At 45.6% G+C, this 20,626-nt stretch overlaps 1 protein-coding gene across 1 annotated transcript in view; it reads left to right on the top strand.

Moving 5' to 3' along the window:
* The first annotated feature begins 10,305 nt into the window (after positions 1–10,305).
* The window catches only part of LOC126185518 (NGFI-A-binding protein homolog), an 89,418-nt gene continuing 79,097 nt past the window's right edge, over positions 10,306–20,626 (top strand). The window contains exons 1-3 of the mRNA XM_049928139.1: positions 10,306–10,310; positions 12,076–12,248; positions 12,296–12,484. Coding sequence (XP_049784096.1) covers positions 10,306–10,310; positions 12,076–12,248; positions 12,296–12,484 — 367 coding nt within the window. The remainder of the gene's footprint in view (positions 10,311–12,075; positions 12,249–12,295; positions 12,485–20,626) is intronic.

Raw genomic sequence — 20,626 nt, 5'->3', positions numbered from 1 at the left:
AAATTACATTTATTTATTTATTTAATCTGATCTGATTAGAACCATCAGGCCCTCACTTAGATCCGGCCAGGTTTTCACAGATACAGTACCCTTTCTATGTCATAGTTACCTAAGAAATAACAATTTTAATGTGACAGATAATATTAAAACGATTTGAGTGTCTACAGTGACAATGTAAGTAACACTGACTGTGGACTAATGAAGTTAATACTGGCAGTACTTGTACTACTGCTGCTGCTGCCACTACTAGTGATAATGATTATAATAATAATAATAATAATAATAATGACAATCCTTAAAAAGATTCATTTATATGGAGAGTGACTAATTGACTCTAGTATCGCTCGGATTCTGTACCGAGCTTCGAAACACCTGACAAGGACCCTATGTCACACGTGAGTCGGATGTCCAACACATGAAAGTCGCAGTAACTTCGCTAAGCAGGAACCACACGTACGTGGTGGATAATGAACAATATTGTATTGCTAATGGGCACTTCCTGCACGCAGTGATGCTACATCTCGCCACCTTACCCTTTAGCAACCAAGAAACAGCACCATTCGACAGCAAACACGATCTTTCTCGACAAGGCAGAAGACAAGAGTGCCTTCTTTGTACTCGTGACCCAGGAGACTCAGCGAGGTGGGCAGTGACCTGACTGATCGACTCCCCCGGAACTCAAAGAGGACTGGTGGACGCTTCACACACTACCCAAAAGAAAATTAAGCTGTTCGTAATTGACACTAGGTACGGCAGTGCTGCTTTGAAAAATAAGCCTGCGATAACTGGTGTGCGAAAATAAAAGAATAGTAAAAACATCGAATTAACTCTGAAAGTTACGATGTAACAACCAAAAAATGTCAGAAAAATATGTCCTAGGACTGGCGGAATATCGGACCCCGGACTTTTGTATTTTTAGTTTCACAATTAACCACTGAGCAGGCGAGTCGAATTTTTTAATGTTTTTATGTTGCATTCCTGAATCAGAGTTGCTGCTTCCTAACACACTTCTAAAATATGTATCGAGTTTTAAATTGTGCGGCGTGTGCTGTGAATTCATCGTGGCCCCCTGACAGGCTGGAGCCTCTGTACTCGCGCATTACCCTACCTACGTCTTGCGCAGGGCCCCTTCGTCTCCAGACACAGCATCTGCTATGAGCAAACAGACCCACCCCACCCCTCCCCAGCCGACGCCAGTACAGGATATGAAACGAGACACCCACCTGCGCTCTGTAACCACCGACCGGTCTTAAGCCGCAGCAACAACCATCGACCTGATACGCTAGCCCGTAACCGGATGAACTGGTAAAATAATCTTGTCAGTTAACAATCATTTAATTTTTCGTGTACTTTAAATCAGTCCATGCGATCGTCGAAAGCGTATCTTCAACCGAGCCAGGCACCATTGTACTTAATGTTCTTACTAGACGCTGTTTAAGCCCTTTCGCTGCGAACTTAACAGTGCAAAAAAAGTTCGAGTAAAATGATTTCTCACGGGGAAAGAAACATATGGAAGTAACATCTCTGGCTGCTGAATTATTATAATAACAATATGTGAACATCGTAGAACTGAGAATTCGCCCCCTTTCCGTAGGAAAGAAGAGGGCTATCATGTAGCTTCTATAATATGGAAGATGGCGGGAACATCAGGTAATGAGACTTACACGAAGAGAAATAAACACTATTTATTTTATTATTTTTTGTTTCTATATTCATTCAGCATTGTTTATTATTTTCTAATTTAATTGTAATTCATTTCGACAACCGATTCGGCATTTTAGTTGGGTCTGGCAGTTGAACTGCTTTCGATTCAGAACCCTGGAAACACACCAAGCTGAGGCAAAGCCATATCTCCGCAATATCCTTTTTTCCTTGAGTGCTAGTTCTGCAAGTTTCGCAGGAGGGTTTGTGTGAAGTTTGGATGGCAGGAGATGAGGTACTGGCGGAAGCAAAAAGTGTGAGGATAGGTCGTGGTGGCCGAGCGGTTAAAGGCGCTACAGTCTGGAACCGTACGACCGCTACGGTCGCAGGTTCGAATCCTGCCTCGGGCATGAATGTTTGTGATGTCCTTAGGTTAGTTAGGTTTAAGTAGTTCTAAGTTCTAGGGGACTTATGACCACAGCAGTTGAGTCCCATAGTGCTCAGAGCCATTTGAACCATTTTGATAGGTCGTGGGCCGTGCTTGGGTAGCTCAGTCGGTACAACACTCGCTGGCGAAAGGCAAAGAGCCTGAGTCAGAGTCTCTCTCCGGCACATAAGTTTGATCTGCCAGAAAGCTTTATATGTTGTCGATACAGCTGATGCTAAATAGTTGAGCAGTATCGTTATGCTCTGATGAAACAACTGCGGATGTACATAGATTCCAGCACTTTTGAGCTTGAAGAAGAGTTTTTCATTTTGGGTACCTGAGAAAGGTGCTCATATGCTTCCGATGGCGAGAAAAATGTTAATATCCTAACATAGAAAACTTCCCATTGGATCCACCTTCTCTCCCCCCTCAGATTTAGTAGTAAAATGGTTCAGTGGATAGTCTGTCAAAATCTGCACACCGATCAAGTATGAGAACAGGAAGAAGATGAACTGAAGTTTGAAAATAAGCAAAATAGAAACAGTAAACGGTCCAAGCTCAAGATGTGCAACATCGAGCAAATTTGATTAGCCACTGCGTCGTGATTGTGTGATTACCGTGTTGGACTGCAACCGGGGAGATTTTGTGTTCAAATCTCCCTCGTGCCCCGTATTTTTTATCACACAATTGTGAAATGTCCGTCCGGTCATTGACGAGTCTGTTCGCTGTGTTCGGATTTGTGTCTGTGTCGCGATGTAACGTCCGTTTGCAACAGCGGGGTATAAGGAAGGCACCTCCAGACGTAGTACCTCCTATTTGTTCTGGACAAGTACCATTTCTTATGACCCTTGCGTTCTATTTTGGAAGTTTGGCTCTTTAATTCCTTTGTTGCAACATAGTTCACACCCGTTTATTTGTTGATGTCATTTCTGTGAGAGGTCTATGCGGCAACTCGCCTGGTCTCATTATTCATCACATTCACTTGCGACGGTAATACTGCATGTTACCACATGACTCGTGCTCTATAAACAGTGTATAGTATGGCAATTTCCAAGACTGTACAAGGAGAACAGACACATCAGTGAGCGGATAGAAAGTTCATAATTTTGTGAAAAAATGGGGTACGAGGGAGATCTGAACACGAATCTCCCCCTTCCCAATAAAGCAACATGACCACACAATCACCGTGCCGTAATTCTTGCATTTCACTCAATGTTGTACATCTTGAGCTTAGCTTGGACCGTTCACTGTTTCTATTTTGCTTCTTTTTTTTACATTTCAGTACACCTTCTTCCTATTTTCATGCTTGATCTGTGTTCAGTGTTCACTGGGCCATTTTATCACTAAATCTGAGAGGGGTGCGATGGGGAGTTACCCTTGTAAGTAGTCTTCTTATGCCTAATTAAATCTAATGCATAACATGTTTTTCTTTGAACCGAGAGATTTATTGTTTTAATTACTCCATCCACAGGAAATTTCCAAACATTAGATATCTTCGTTACACTTCCTGCGTTTCTTGAAAACTACAAGCAACAAATCGTCTGGATACACAAAATACTGCAGCTTCGAATGGAGTACAGAGGAGAGATGTTATCTGTTTCACTCTTATCATAAGGTTTCTCAGGCCATCGACAACGAGGAGACAGAATACCAGCTTTTTCTAGCACAAAAAACTGAATCAAGTGCCACGTATTTAAAGTTCAAACAATGAAGGTCAATCATTGGTAACCATACGAGAGGACTTCAAAAAGTAAGTTGTACATTAGTACGGCAGGCCAAATAACTTTTATTGAATGCTGCTCTACGCTTCAGAGTGAATCAGATACAAGTCTCTGTAAACAACAATCGGAACGTTTTACCAGTCCTTCAATTCCTTGGCGATAGAAATCAGCTCTTTGGTCACGGAGCCATAAGAGAACCGCTGTGTAAACATCCTCATCGTTCATAAATTTCTCCCCCCCCCCCCCCCCCCAGATGTTTTTTTCAGCTTACTGAAAAGATGGAAATCGCTTGGTGGAAGGTCTAGGCTTCCTGACCAGCATCGCCTACCTCTCAGCGGTCTTTGTCAAACTGTTAAGACCATTTCATTGCGGCTGGAAGCGTTTGGTCCATATATCGCCAGAATTTCACAGTTAATCTCTGTGAAAATGAGATATTTTACTCACAAGAGTCGTACTGTCCGGCGTACTTCAACTCTGGAGTACGTATCCAGCTGCCGCGTGATGCACCTGTTATCCGTAGCGCAGTAGAACTGTCTCTGCAGGAAATTCGGAATAAATTTCATGTAGCTCACCGGCCTGGTGCAAGTATTTCAATTGGACGCCACTTCGGCGACCTACCCTACTTATACAACCGGGGAAAGGGGGTCTACTGTTTGTAGTGGGAGGCGAACCACGTGTCGTTTCTGGCGACTCTCCACATCGTTGGGAGTTGAAGCCTAGGTTAAAACGTAAACTGAGAAATCCCGGCTCCGACCGGGATTCGATCCCGCGACCTCTTAGTCTGCAGTCAAGCGCCAGACAGTCAGGCCCGACTAGGAAACTCCGGAGAATATTCTATGCTGGCTTCTGACAGAGCGCCACTCATGTTGCGCAATGGTCTCAGTGTGGGACGACTTGCAGAAGTTCCAATGTATTTTAAAGAGAAATCAAATTGAAACTTCCTGGCAGATTAAAACTTTGTGCCGGACCGAGACTCGAAATCGGGACCTTTGCCTTTCAAGTGCTCTGCCGACTGAGCTACCCAAGCAAGACTCACGACCCGTCCCCACAGTTTCATTTCCGCCAGTACCTCGGTAGAGCACTTGCCCGCGAAAGGCAAAGGTCCCGAGTTCGAGTCTCGGTCTGGCACACAATTTTAATCTGCCAGGGAGTTTCATATCAGCGCACACTCCGCTGCAGAGTGAAAATCTCATTCTCGAAATCTAATTGACGCTGACACATCAACGCAAACATTCTTCCGCAGAAGGATGATCCGTACCATTGGCTTGGCTCAAATGACTCTGAGCACTATGGTACTTAACATCTATGGTCATCAGTCCCCTAGAACTTAGAACTACTTAAACCTAACTAACCTAAGGACATCACACAACACCCAGTCATCATGAGGCAGAGAAAATCCCTGACCCCGCCGGGAATCGAACCCAGGAACCCGGGCGTGGGAAGCGAGAACGCTACCGCACGACCACGCGCTGCGGACGATCCGTACCATTATTTTGCGATTCACAGTTAAAATCTTGGAATGTGAAGTACTAAGTTATTAATGTCGACGCAGTGAATTACAGTGTCTTTTTAAAATGTGACTGGAATTGGCAACAACAGTTCGTTAATGACGCGAATTATTGTGTAACTCTTCTTAGCTCACTACTGCTCCTCGCGTGCGCGCAGATAGAGCACGATTTGAGTGCGGAAATGCCCTCTGTCCTCTAGCAAGGCTACGTGACTGAGTCCGCTCAAGTAGGAGGCCCTCAACGGGAAGGCGCCTGGACTCACTGACGCGGGAGGAATGGGGTTCACTTCCCCATCAGATGATTCCGAATTCCTGCAACAGGGGAACGCCAGATACCATTCTCATTGTATATCCATTTGAGTCCCCGACTCTTTTGATCGAGCCATCGATGTAGACGAGACGGTGAACTCTAACTTAACTTGATTTTCAAATGGTTCAAATGGCTCTGAGCACTATGGGACTTAACATCTGTGGTCATCAGTCCCCTAGAACTTAGAACTACTTAAACCTAACTAACCTAAGGACATCACACACATCCATGCCCGAGGCAGGATTCGAACCTGCGACCGTAGCAGTCGCGCGGTTCCGGACTGAGCGTAACTGGAACTCACTAACAGTGGCAGCAATAGTTCGCTATTAAAGTTGTCGACTTCTTCGTCTGAGACTGTCGAGATACAATGAAGAGTAACTTAGAGGACAGAGGAAGTGAGAGAATACTGGCGTGCGGAAGGAGGGAAAAGTATCTAAACGTCACTACGTGATATGCAAAAGCAGACATGCTTCATGGCTTGAATTACTCCCGGTTGTTTACTTATTCACAATTTATTACTTTGGTTCATAAGTTCGTGGCGGTTTTGTTTTGTATGTTGGTATTCCGGTTGCTTTGGGTTTATGGTTTATTAATCGATTCTCATTTTTAATTTGCAGTTCACTGTTGCTATTTGAGTTTACATGTAGTCATTTTGTCATTTGGAGATAGTGAGTGGAACTGTGGACGCTAGAAAATGGAGTGACAAGTGGAGAAATCGGAACATTTGAGACATATTCCTCTGTTTGAGTTCAGTAGAGGGCTGACAGCAGCAGAGGCGGCCAGAAACAATTACACCGTTTATGTGGAGAATGCCGTTAGACGGAGCACGGCAAAAAAGTGTTTTTTTTTTTCATTTTAAGAAAGATCATTTTCACATTAGTGACACTTCACGTTTAGGAACATCTTCGGAGTTTGATGAAGATAGTTTAAAAGCATTAATCCACGATGATCCACGTCATTGTACTCGAGAGTTAGCAATTGTGATGAACTGTGATCATTCCACCATCGTGCGACATTTGCATGCAATAGGGGAGGTTCGAAAATCGGGTATATGGGTACAGCACGCCCTAAGCGAAAATCACAAAAATCAGCGGATGGCCATATGTACATCTCTGCTTGCTCGTCATCAATTGGCTGGCGAACGACATCGACCATTCCTAACCTTTATCGTTACTGGTCAGGAAAAATAGTGTCTTTATGCTAACATAAAGAAAAGAAAGGAATGTTTAAGACCGAACAAAGCAGCAGTTCCCCGTACAAAGACTTGCGCGCATCCACAAACGCTAATGTTAAGCATCTGGTGAAACAGCGACGGTATGACGCATTACGAATTGCTTGCCTGAGGTGTAACCGTCACTACTAGCATTTATTGTCAACAGCTGCGACGTTTTACAGGTGCAGTCCATGAATAACGACCAGGAAGCCCACATGAAGCGATGCTGCTTCACGATAACGCCCGCCTTCTGCTAGACTTGGGAAGTCATTAAGCACCCACCTGATCTTGCGCCCTCAGATTTTCACCTTTTCCGCACTGTATCGAACATCCTCCAGGGAACTCCCTTTCCGGATGCAAAAGCGCTCCAAACATGGCTACGCCTCAAAACCACGTGATTTCTACAGTCGCGGCAGCGGAAAGTTACCCTAGTGTTGGCAGACTTGTAAATAATGAAGGAGAATATATTGTTGATGACTAAAGTCTCCGTTATGTGTATCTGTGGTATTCATTGAACTTACGGAAAAAAACGCTGCAAATATATGCACCATTTCAATGCATTGGTGATGGTTGACAGTTACAATTATACAGTTTGTAGCATAATTCACTTCTGAAAAGCTTTAGTATTAGTTGATCTACCACTGGTTTATCAGCTGAGCGCACATCGTTTTTTAAACGACATTTAAAAGAAAACGAGACAGGTGGAAAAATGTTAGTAAGCTGTTCGTTATTTCAAACGCAAGTGCCATAAGTGTTAATGCATTTATCCCATTGTGAGACAAGACGGTAAATGCATTCGTGGCAAAATGTTTGCGGTTGCCGTCCGAAGCAAATAGAGGACTACGAATATCTTTCTCCAGCACTCAAGATATATGGAAATTGCATAGGGAGATTTTTGGACTGTATTGAGGGTGTATAAGGGTTTCTCAGCGGGTGCACGTGGTGCTGCAGAAGTTTCGCTGGAAACCCTTATACAGTCCCGATCCCTCCCCACGTGATTTCCGTATTTATGGAGCCTTGAAGAAAGACAGTCGCGGTCGTCGATTTGCTTCGGACGAAGAAGTGCACGCCTGGTGACAACCATGGTTCAGTAGCAACAGCAAACTTTTTTCCATGAAGGCACTGTCTGTCTTGTCCCACAGTGGGATAAATGCGTGAGGTAACCAGCCATGGGTAGGAAGGTAAAGTTTGCCCAGCTGTGAGTGTTCGGCTGAAACAGCCGTCTTCAGCTGACTTAATCAGTAACTGCGCTATTTAGCTCAAGAAGTAATTGTTTGGCTAGTTAATTTAAATACAGACACTTCCTCTCGCTCGACGCTGATTTATTGGCCTTTTATGGCCGTAACTCCATAACGGTACATTTCTGACCCATGGTTATTCGGAAATCGACTCGACGTCCCCTACCCTGCTGTGACTTCCTCATCCGATTGTTTTCTCCACCTTGTATGTTGTCTATTTATGTCTAGAGTGAACTGAAGTCTTCGTACAAGATGCCGTTCATCTGCAAGTCTCCCTGCATTTCATAATATTTTTCCAACGATGTGCCATCCCTATGCAGAAATGCGCCATGTTCTAATACCCACAGAGAGCTAAAAAGGTTATTTGTTTGGTTATTTTAATGAAGCGTGAACAGGAACATAACTAATAACAAATATCTTTCTTGAATACAAATGACTCATTAACAGAAATTAACTGGCCTATACAATAACCAGGATAACAAAATTCTGGTATTACGTGCGTAATACATGCGCGAACTAGAGGCTGCGAACCTAGCCAGCTGAAGGCTATTCTAATCTGACTTCGCTCACGACCTGTAGCTGACTCGGCCGGTGCGATCTGCAAGTCTCTGTCCGTGCCATACGGCGGCACTGCAAGCGCCTGCGAGTCCAGAGAGGTTGCAAGTGCTGGACCGCTATCGATTATCACAACCTAACGTTGACACCACATATTGTTTGTTTACCAGGCGGCAGTACGGAAATGTATGGGAGACTTTATCGAACAACTTTATTACCTGCTACCTACTTCTTTCCGTACATCCCGAACGAAGAAACAATTTTTTTCCATGCGACACCGTGCCGATTCCTGCAGAGAAGTTGTTCGCCTCGAGAAACATATTTATACCCGAGCACAAAATACGTTGTGTAATGACTGACATCATTTTTCCCACGCTCCATTCGCGAGAGGCAGATGAAATAGCCCGACTACTAAAGATAAAAAGTAGCTTACGACATGCATTGTTTAGTAGATTCTGCATCAAAATTCACATATATACTTTACAAGCTACTGACAGTGCATGGCAGAAGATACACTGTATAAATGTTGTTGATATTTTTTCCTGTTCCATTCTCGTACTGAGCGGGGACAACGGCTACACTTGTACGCCACTGCATGTATCCTAATCTCTCTTACCTCATTCTCATGTGGGTCATTTCCTTTACAGATGCATTATATTTTCCCAAAACTTCTCCAACAAACCTAAGTGTTCCATTCGCCTTTCCTAATATTGTTTTTACGTGAGCGTCCCATTTTATATCGTATATTAGTAGCCTCGTAAATACGTATAGGATGCGACATTCTCAAGATGTTCACCACTAACCTTGTAATCAGACAGTACCGCATCATCGCGTTTTGTTGTAGGCTTTACCTTACACTTATCAAGATCTAAAAAGGGCTGCCATTCATTATATCAAGTGGAAAATTACTCCAAATCTTTCTTCAGCCCCCTTATGATCGTTCATCGCCCAACAATTGTAATTTCCCGTATGTTGTTTATAGTGCTATTGGTACTATCTGATAAATCTTTCTTTTATGTAGACCTAAAAATTGCACGTCCCATTAGACTTACGCTCCATTGTGGGACAGCCGATGTTTACATTCGTTTCTGCGGAACATTCGACATCCAGTATAATGTACAGGTTTGTGTCAGTCAAATATTCTTCGAGTCAATCACATTTTTGCGAAGATAGTGCGCACGGTCTTATCATGATTAGTAGCCAACTATGTGGTACAATTTCGGAAGCCTGTCGGAACTGTAGGAAGATGGGGTCTACCTGCTCACCTGCATCTGTTGTTTGTAAGATGTCGTGAATGTTTTCACAAGGATGGTTGTCCCTGAAACGGTGCTGGTTCTTTCAGAGAAAATCAAATGAAACTTTATGACTCCAGAGACCTTTTTGTAGCAGACATCTATGATGCACTATGCAAACTGAAGCGAAGAATGAAAATTTGTACCGAGGCCGGGATTCGAATCGGGGTTTCCCATGCACTGGGCAGATGGGCTAACCACTAAGCCAGCCAATGTGCCAGGGTGGCACAATTATTAGTGCAACTGCCTAGTGAACAGGATCCCCGGGTTCGAATCGTGACCTTCGTAAAAATTTTCATTCGTCACTTCAGCTTGCATGTATACATCTTTCAGAGGTTAATTTCCTCAAGGTACGTCATAATATTCGAGAGTGCAATTTGCTCCGAGATACTGTAGCGGACATGCGGTAAGTGTGAAGATTGTTGTTGTTGTTGTTGTTGTTGTGGTCTTCAGTCCTGAGACTGGTTTGATGCAGCTCTTCACGCTACTCTATCCTGTGCAAGCTTCTTCATCTCCCAGTACTTACTGCAACCTACATCTTTCTGAATCTGCTTAGTGTATTCATCTCTTGGTCTCCCTCTACGATTTTTACCCTCCACGCTGCCCTCCAATGCTGAATTTGTGATCCCTTGATGCCCCAGAACATGTCCTACCAACCGGTCCCTTCTTCTTGTCAAGCTGTGCCACAAACTCCTCTTCTCCCCAATTCTATTCAATACCTCCTCATTAGTTATGTGATCTACCCATCTAATCTTCAGCATTCTTCTGTAGCACCACATTTCGAAAGCTTCTACTCTCTTCTTGTCCAAACTATTTATCGTCCATGTTTCACTTCCATACATGGCTACACTTCATACAAATACTTTCAGAAACGACTTCCTGACACTTAAATCTATACTCGATGTTAACAAATCTCTCTTCTTCAGAAACACTTTCCCTGCCATTGCCAGTGTACATTTTATATCTTCTCTACTTCGACCATCACCAGTTATTTTGCTCCCCAAGTAGCAAAACTCATCTACTACTTTCCATGTCTCATTTCCTAATCTAATTCCCTCAGCATCACCCGACTTAATTCGACTACATTCCATTATCCTCGTTTTGCTTTTGTTGATGTTGATCTTATATCCTCCTTTCAAGACACTGTCCATTCCGTTCAACTGCTCTTCCAAGTCCTTTGCTGTCTCTGACAGAATTACAATGTCATCGGCGAACCTCAAAGTTTGTTTTTCTTCTCCATGCATTTTAATACCTACTCCGAAATTTTCTTTTGTTTCCTTTACTGCTTGCTCAATATACAGATTGAATAACGTCGGGGAGAGGCTACAACCCCGTCTCACTCCCTTCCCAACCACTGCTTCCCCTCCGTGCCCCTCGACTCTTATAACTGCCATCTGGTTTCTGTACGAATTGTAAATAGCCTTTTGCTCCCTGAATTTTACCCCTGTCACCTTCAGAATTTGAAACAGAGTATTCCAGTCAACATTGTCAAAAGCTTTGTCTAAGTCTACAAATGCTAGGAACGAAGGTTTGCCTTTCCTTAATCTAGCTTCTAAGATAAGTCGTAGGGTCAGTATTGCCTCACGTGTTCCAATATTTTTACGGAATCCAAACTGATCTCCCCGAGGTCGGCTTCTACTAGTTTTTCCATTCATCTGTAAAGAATTCGCTTTAGTATTTTGCAGCCGTGACTTATTAAACTGATAGTTCGGTAATTTTCACATCTGTCAACACCTGCTTTCTTTGGGATTGGAATTATTACATTCTTCTTGAAGTCTGAGGGTATTTCACCTGTCTCATACATCTTGCTCACCAGATGGTAGAGTTTTGTCAGGACTGGCTCTCCCAAGGCTTTCAGTAGTTCTAAGGGAATGTTGTCTACTCCCGGGACATTGTTTCGACTCAGGTCTTTCAGTGCTTAGAAAGAGCGAAGGAGGGAGAGCTAACAAATTTAGTTGGGGACATTCGATGTGCTAACGCATACAGATCCTTTCCGCATACTTTAGGCGGACGCGCTGGAAGCTTTCCCTAAAGAAGAAGGTCCTAAAGAGTGCAGGTCTTGAAAGACACGTAGGTGGAGATCGTTTTTTCCTATTTTTCTTTTGCTCCGCGAAAAGAAGGAGCGCTCCTTATAAACGAGAAGCGCGAAATCCAGCACACTTTTCTTGCAGCGGTGAGCCCGAGGCGGAGGAATTTTCATCAGCGCGGCGGTCGAATGCCGCGGAGGCGGCGCAGTGGTGCGGGCGTGAAGACGCCGGCCGGGCCGCCTCCGGTGCAGACACCGGCGGAGGCCGGGAAGCCGCGCTCGCCGGAGGAGACGGCTTTTTGTCGGGGCGCACAAAAAGCCGGGGCGTCCACGGTCGCTAGCTGCTGGCCGGTTCTTCTTCCCAGAAGAAGACCTTGAGGCGCGCCGGGCGGCGGCACACGGGCTGCATGTTAATTGGCCGCCGCCGCCGCTGGCCGCTACAAAACGCCGAGTAATGCCCGGACGGCGGGGGACGCACAAAAACTGGGCCACGCCGCTTTTTGCCGGCACGCCTCGCCCCAGCTCCCCTCCCGCCCCCGCCGCCGCCACCGCGAGTACGTGGCCGCGCGCAACGAGGGCCGGCCGGCTGCCGGCCACTGCCAGCCTTCATATTCCCCGCGGCTGCTCCGGGCTTCACTCTCCTGGCGGGCTTTCTGTGTCGACGTCCTCTACTCTGAGGTGCCAAAAGTCACGGGATACCTCCTAATATCCTGTCGGAACTCCTTTTGCGCGGTGTAGTGCAGCAACGCGACGTGACATGGACTAAGTCTTTGGAAGTCCCCTGCAGAAATATCGAGCCATGCTGTTTCTGTAGCCGTCCATAATTGTGAAACTGTTTCCGATGCAAGATTTTCTGCCCGAACTGACCTCTCGATTCTGTCCCGTAAATATTCTATGGGACCCATGTCGGGCGAACTGGTTGGCCAAATCATTCGCTAAAAGTGTCCAATGCGTTCTTCAAACCAATAGTGAACAGTTGTGACCCGGTGGCAGGGAGCATTGTTATCCACAAAAATTCCATCGTTGAATGGCTGCTAATGGTCTCCAACTAGCCGAAAATAACCATTTCTAACTTTAAATGCGAACATTTTAGGTTAGGAGCCAAAGTGAGATTTTCACTCTGCAGCGGAGTGTGCACCGATATGAAACTTCCTGGCAGATTAAAACTGTGTGCCGGTCCGGCACATAGTTTTAATCTGCCAGGAAGTTTCGTATCAGTGCACACTCCGCTGCACAGTGAAAATCTCATCCTGGAAACATCCCCCAGGCTGTGGCTAAGCCATGTCTCCGCAATATCCTTTCTTTCAGGAGCACTAGTTCTGCAAGGTTCGCAAGAGAGCTTTTGTAAAGTTTGGAAGGTAGGAGACAAGGTACTGGCATAAGTAAAGTTGTGAGAACGGGGCGTGAGTCGTGCTTGGGTAGCTCAGTTGGTAGAGCACTTGCCCGCGAAAGGCAAAGGTCCCAACTTCGAGTCTCTCCGACGTACAGTTTTAATCTGCCAGGAAGTTTCATATCAGGGCACACTCCGCTGCAGAGTGAAAATCTCAACCAGGAAACATCCCCCAGGCTGTGGCTAAGCCATGTCTCCGCAATTTCCTTTCTTTCAGGAGTGCTAGTTCTGCAAGGTTCGCGGGAGAGCTTCTGTAAAGTTTGGAAGGTAGGAGACTAGGTACTGGCAGAAGTACGAATAAAGTTGTGAGGACGGGGCGTGAGTCGTGCTTGTGTAGCGCAGTTGGTAGAGCACTTACACGCGAAAGGCAAAGGTCCCGAGTTCGAGTCTCGGTTCGACACACAGTTTTAATCTGCCAGGAAGTTTCATTTTAGGTTAGGCTTTACCGTCACTGTTATTGACATTAAATGAAACAACAAGTTTACTGTTACCAGCCACCGCTTTATTTATTTCCACGACGCGTTTCAAAGGTTTAAACCTCCATCATCGGTTGGATTTATATTAGTTAGTATGACATTTGTGTGTGTGTTGTGTTACGATTTTTTGGAGGAACTTGTGGCACTACCTAGTGGAGAAACAAGATACTATTTCAGAACATGCTTTTGGATTTCTTCTGACAAAAAATTAAACTGATATCTAATGCTAAACATAAAATAAGTAAACTAGAGTACCTCCAGTGGTCACAGGTTCCTTTCGCTGTCGTAACACATCACATGTATACTGTCACATTCGTAAACAAATATGGCGTCTGGAATCTGCTGGGTGCAAGGTTCGTATAGCAGAAGAGAAGACATAATCGCAAAGTGCAAAAAATATACATCATAACAACATTATTACAGAATAATTGTTTAAAGCATTTGGAGGTGTTTGTTTCTAGTCAATTATCCGTTCAGTCGGACCAGAAGACCGAGTTCATGCCATGTGAACACAGCAAACACCGTTATGGAGCCACCATCAGCTTGCACAGTGCTTTGTTAACAACTTTGGTCCAAGGCTTTGTGAGGTCTGCATCACACTCAGACCCTACCATCGGCTCTTACCATCTGAAAAGGGGAATCAGCTGACCAAGCCACAGTTTTCCGGTTGGGTATGGTCCAATCGATATGGTCACGAGCCCATGAGAGCCTACAGGATATGTCGTCCCATAAGCAAAGGCACTCGCCTCGGTCGTCTCCTACCATAGCCCATTAACGCCAAATTTCGTTGCACTGTCCTAAAGGATACTTTCGTCGTACGTCCCACATTGATTGCTGAGGTTATTCCTCGTAGTGTTGCTTCTCTGTTAGCACAGACAGGTCTCGTTCATCAAGTGAAGGCCGTCGGCCAATGCTGTGTCCTTAGTCAGTTCCCGTCGTGCGACGATAATATCGTAGTCACGGCGGAAACCTATTCACACGAGTTACCTGGATACAAATGACAGCTCCACCAATGCACTGCCCTTTTGTAACTTGCATACGCGGTACTTCTGCCATCTGTATATGTGGATTCGCTATCCCATGATTTTTTCACTTCAGTGTAAACGGCTGGCTGCCTGAATTGCAACACCAGGAAGGAAAGCTAACGAGCCCTTCACACGCTCAATATTTATTGCACAATTATTAGTACTGTGCAATAATGCGCTTACATGCTTTTTCTGGCGAGTACGATATAGATTGTCTTATCAAAAGTACCTACCAGCGGACATTAATATGGGATGTGTCCACCCTTCGCTTTTTCGATGGCTTGAACTCTATTGGCGACACTTTCTGTAAGGTGTCTGGATGTCTCTGGAGGAATGGCAATCCATTCTACCTCAAGAACTGAAACCAGAGAAGGCAGTGATGTTGGGCGCTGCGGTCTCTTGCTATGTCGACGTTCTGACTCATCCGAAAGGTGCTCTATTGGGTTCAGGCCAGATTTCTGGGCACAAACGAACTAACAGACCACATCTCCAAGGCAGGAAACACTATCTATAAACATGATACATTACAGACGTCTACAAAGAGACGACTGCGTTAGTTCAGATGAGGCCTCCAGTACTACGGACATCTCCAACACGGACACAGAGGACATAACAGACGAAGAAGAACATGTAGACAACCACGTATAGGAAGATCAATCATAGATCAAACCAGAGAGATATAGGTTATCATAAGATCGTTGCTGGTTATTGTACCAGACGCCACGTTAAACCTGTTATTATAATAATATAGATTTTTTAACACGTGGCAAAAGTTGTAATAAGAATAACACACGCTAAAACACATGAAGAGACAGACTACATGGCATACATAACACATATAAATACACTCCTGGAAATTGAAATAAGAACACCGTGAATTCATTGTCCCAGGAAGGGGAAACTTTATTGACACATTCCTGGGGTCAGATACATCACATGATCACACTGACAGAACCACAGGCACATAGACACAGGCAACAGAGCATGCACAATGTCGGCACTAGTACAGTGTATATCCACCTTTCGCAGCAATGCAGGCTGCTATTCTCCCATGGAGACGATCGTAGAAATGCTGGATGTAGTCCTGTGGAACGGCTTGTCATGCCATTTCCACCTGGCGCCTCAGTTGGACCAGCGTTCGTGCTGGACGTGCAGACCGCGTGAGACGACGCTTCATCCAGTCCCAAACATGCTCAATGGGGGACAGATCCGGAGATCTTGCTGGCCACGGTAGTTGACTTACACCTTCTAGAGCACGTTGGGTGGCACGGGATACATGCGGACGTGCATTGTCCTGTTGGAACAGCAAGTTCCCTTGCCGGTCTAGGAATGGTAGAACGATGGGTTCGATGACGGTTTGGATGTACCGTGCACTATTCAGTGTCCCCTCGACGATCACCAGTGGTGTACGGCCAGTGTAGGAGATCGCTCCCCACACCATGATGCCGGGTGTTGGCCCTGTGTGCCTCGGTCGTATGCAGTCCTGATTGTGGCGCTCACCTGCACGGCGCCAAACACGCATACGACCATCATTGGCACCAAGGCAGAAGCGACTCTTATCGCTGAAGACGACACGTCTCCATTCGTCCCTCCATTCACGCCTGTCGCGACCCCACTGGAGGAGGGCTGCACGATGTTGGGGCGTGAGCGGAAGACGGCGTAACGGTGTGCGGGACCGTAGCCCAGCTTCATGGAGACGGTTGCGAATGGTCCTCGCCGATACCCCAGGAGCAACAGTGTCCCTAATTTGCTGGGAAGTGGCGGTGCGGTCCCCTACGGCACTGCGTAGGATCCTACGGTCTTGGCGTGCATCCGTGCGTCGCTGCGGTCCGGTCCCAGGTCGACGGGCACGTGCACCTTCCGCCGACCACTGGCGACAACATCGATGTACTGTGGAGACCTCACGCCCCACGTGTTGAGCAATTCGGCGGTACGTCCACCCGGCCTCCCGCATGCCCACTATACGCCCTCGCTCAAAGTCCGTCAACTGCACATACGGTTCACGTCCACGCTGTCGCGGCATGCTACCAGTGTTAAAGACTGCGATGGAGCTCCGTATGCCACGGCAAACTGGCTGACACTGACGGCGGCGGTGCACAAATGCTGCGCAGCTAGCGCCATTCGACGGCCAACACCGCGGTTCCTGGTGTGTCCGCTGTGCCGTGCGTGTGATCATTGCTTGTACAGCCCTCTCGCAGTGTCCGGAGCAAGTATGGTGGGTCTGACACACCGGTGTCAATGTGTTCTTTTTTCCATTTCCAGGAGTGTAGTAATCCGTTATCACATAGTATACAGACACGATGTAGGATATGGCCGATTATAGTATCAGGCGCCAAGGTAAACCTGTAAAACACTAAGCTAGAATTAAGTGGACTATCGTGTCAACATACCTCAGTAAGTAAACCTTTGAAGGCACTCCACAGGATGTCGGCCATGAGATCACGTTCCGACACTTCTACCTGGGCAGTGCAAGCGAAGGGACCTCTACTGCTCAATCTGCCCTGTCTTCTTTAATCGTTCTTCTTAAATCAGTTTTTGTTCTTGGTCCGCAGCTCGTGGTCGTGCGGTAGCGTTCTCGCTTCCTACGCCGTGGTTCCCGGATTCGATTCCCGGCGGGGTCAGGGATTTTCTCTGCTTCGTGATGACTGGGTGTTGTGTGATGTCCTTAGGTTAGTTAGGTTTAAGTAGTTGGAAGTTCTATGGCACTGATGACCATAGATGTTAAGTCCCATAGTGCTCAGAGCCATTTGAACCATTTTTTGTTCTTGTTTTTGTAATTCCCTATTTCTAATACGATGTATGATAGTTTGTTAAGCATAATACATCTGCCATTGACACATAGGAAGAGGACAAAAGATCTCCACGGGACACCACCTCCACGTGGTGCTGCAAGGGCAACGGAGTCCGCGGCCTCAGCTACATAGCATGAGGGCTGCGCCGTGGGAGGCCATTGATCCTGGCTAAGTGGACTGCATGGAGCACTAGGGCCCGCACAAAACTTCTTAGACAGCGGGCCCAGTAGTTAAAATCTAGCAAAAAAAAAGAAACCCGAAAGGTGTTACATTGCGTTCAGGTAAAACTCTGGGCAGGCCAGTACATTTCTCGGATGTTACTGTCTACGAACCATTGCTGCTCTATGACAGGGTGCTTTGTCACGCTGATAATGTCATCTCAGAACTGTTCCTCTACTGTATGCACTACACAGTACCGCAAAATGTGTTCATATCCTTCCATATTTAGCGTTTTCTTACGCACAATAAGGGGACCCCACCCTATCAACGAAAAATACCTCCGTACCCCACCTCATACATTCTTCACTGTTGGCACTGAACATCATGACAGGTGACACACTCCAGGCATTCGCCAAACCCGCACCGTTCCATCGCGTTGCTACAGGGTGTACGGTGATTCACCATCCCAAATCATTCGTTTACATTCGTCCGTTGTCCAGTGACATCGCTCTTTACATCGCATCAAGGGTCGCCTGTTACAGAAATGTATGGCCTATGAGAAGCTGCTCGACCACTGTGCTGCATTATTTTGAACCCCCATGCATAGCCATTGTGCTAGCTGGGCTGCTCGTAGCGCTTTGGACCTCTCGAGCAAGTACTTCCGCTGAGTCGATGCGACATTTTTACAACCGCCCTCCGCAACACTCGACGGTCCTCGTCCGTCAGTACATTAAGTTCAGCATGGTGTCGGCTTAGCTGTGATTGTTCCTTCGCGTTTCCACTTCATAATCACATCATCAACAATCAACCTGGACAGCTTTAGAAGGGTTGAAATGTCCCTGATGGATTTGTTTCTCAGGTGATATCCAAACAGTAGCGCACGTTCGGAGTCACTGAGTTCTCTTCATCGGCCCAGTCTGCTCTTACTGCCTCTCTACTTACAAGACAGTACTCCCCGCCTCTCGTTATACACAGTGATCAAATCCGCATTACATAAGGGTGTCCAGATGCTTGTGATCTGGTAGCATAAACTCATTTCGCTCCGAACGAATGTCCGCAAAGAACTGAAAAATGTAAGTCTCAAAATATCAGGAACTGGTCTCGAAGATGTATATGAAAGCACTACTTTCAAGGAACGAAATTCGTTACTGATCAGTAAATGTCTGGTACCCCGTTGACCACAATAGTACAGGAAACAGCAGATCACGATGTCACGAAAGTAAACAGGTAAGTTGATATTTGTAGCAGTTCTCATAATTAGCAAGTAAGATTACGTCAGCAAGCCAGTTAGCAAACATTTTAACTTTATTGCATCACTTGGGCAGAGTAAACACATAAGGTAATGTAAGCTTTCAGTCAGCATAATTGTTTTATTTCATTGGCAATTGTAGTTAGTGTAGAGAAGTTTGGGGAAAACAGTAAATCGATACGATAAATTACACAGTCCACTTGTTCAATTAGTTATTAGCTGTCGTTGCTTGTGTTTAGCAAGGCAAGCAGCTCAGTCCCAAAACATGCGAATTCCACATCACCGGATGCCGACGTATTTCCTGTATTGCAGAGTCCCGGGTGTAAACATAGCGCAATAATATTGTGCTGTTAATAGTCAAGCACTTTCGCGCAATATACACTCTAAGACAAAAAAGGCGCACCACGAGCGAATTATCCGAATGGAATAGAAATCGATAGATGTAATGTAACGTACATTTGCAAACAAAAGGATGATTAGAATTTCAGAAAAACTGGATGATTTGTTCAAGAAAAAGAGCTCCATACACTGAGCAAGTCAATAATGATTTGGTCCACCTCTGACCCTTATGCAAGCCGTTAGTCGGCTTGGCATCCATTGATATAGTTGTTGGAGGTCCTCATGAGGTATATCGCCCAGAATTTTGACCAATTAGCCCGTTAGATTCTGAAAATCCCGAGCTGCTCGGAGGACCCTGCCCATAACGCTCCAAACGTTCTCAGTTGGGGAGAGATCCGACGATTTTGCTGCAAAAAGTAGGGTTTGGCAAGCACGAAGACAAGCAGTAAAATCTCTCGCTCTGTGCGGGCAGACATTATCTTGCTGAAATGTAATCCCATGAAAGGTTGCTATGAACGGGAAGAAAACAGGACGTAGCATATTGTCGACGTGCTGCAAGGATGTCGCGAATGACAACCAAAGGGTAGCATAAACATACTCTAAGACACTAAGAGTGTTGAAACATTGGCACCTGTGCACACGTCGTATTGGCGAAACCATTGGTCTCCAGATCAGTTCGTTAGGATTACTTTCTTGTTTCATTGACCTCTACTCGCCTCATTTCATTTGGACCTCTAACAGACGAACCTCCTGTATACGAAATGCACATGGCTCCATTATACTTTGTGCGGTTGCGCTGGAATGTTGATCATTTGCGTATCCGAGCGTGCGGTTTGTGTACGGCGGCTTGATGTTGTTTCAACTTCAGTGACTAGTAGTGTATTAGGGCCGTCTCACCCCGCGAACTATATCGCACGAATTTGCGGAAAATACCTGCAAGAGGCAGGATTCAACAGAATGGAATATTCGATGACTTGAACGTTATCTAATGTGCTTGGAACTGGTTGAAACAATGCGCCGTGGCAGGAACCCTCCTCATCGAGGAGTGGGACAAACTTAGAGTTGCTAGGTGTCCGGCTTTTTTCGGTCGTTTGCGACCTTACACCGTGTACGTTTAGGCATTGATCGATGAGAAGATACGAAAGAAAAAAATATCTAATGAACTTATGTCCGAAAGCGCATGGTTTCCATGCTAGAGACAATTTATTAAGTCATACATTGTTTCAGAGACTGCCGTCTAAAATACTCTGTATCTTGCAGGCACAG

The sequence above is a fragment of the Schistocerca cancellata genome, chromosome 1 (genome assembly GCF_023864275.1).
Source record: "Schistocerca cancellata isolate TAMUIC-IGC-003103 chromosome 1, iqSchCanc2.1, whole genome shotgun sequence".
Taxonomy (NCBI): Eukaryota; Metazoa; Arthropoda; class Insecta; order Orthoptera; family Acrididae; genus Schistocerca; species Schistocerca cancellata.
Note: the sequence above shows the minus strand (reverse complement) of the source record. Positions and strands in the feature narration are given on the sequence as shown.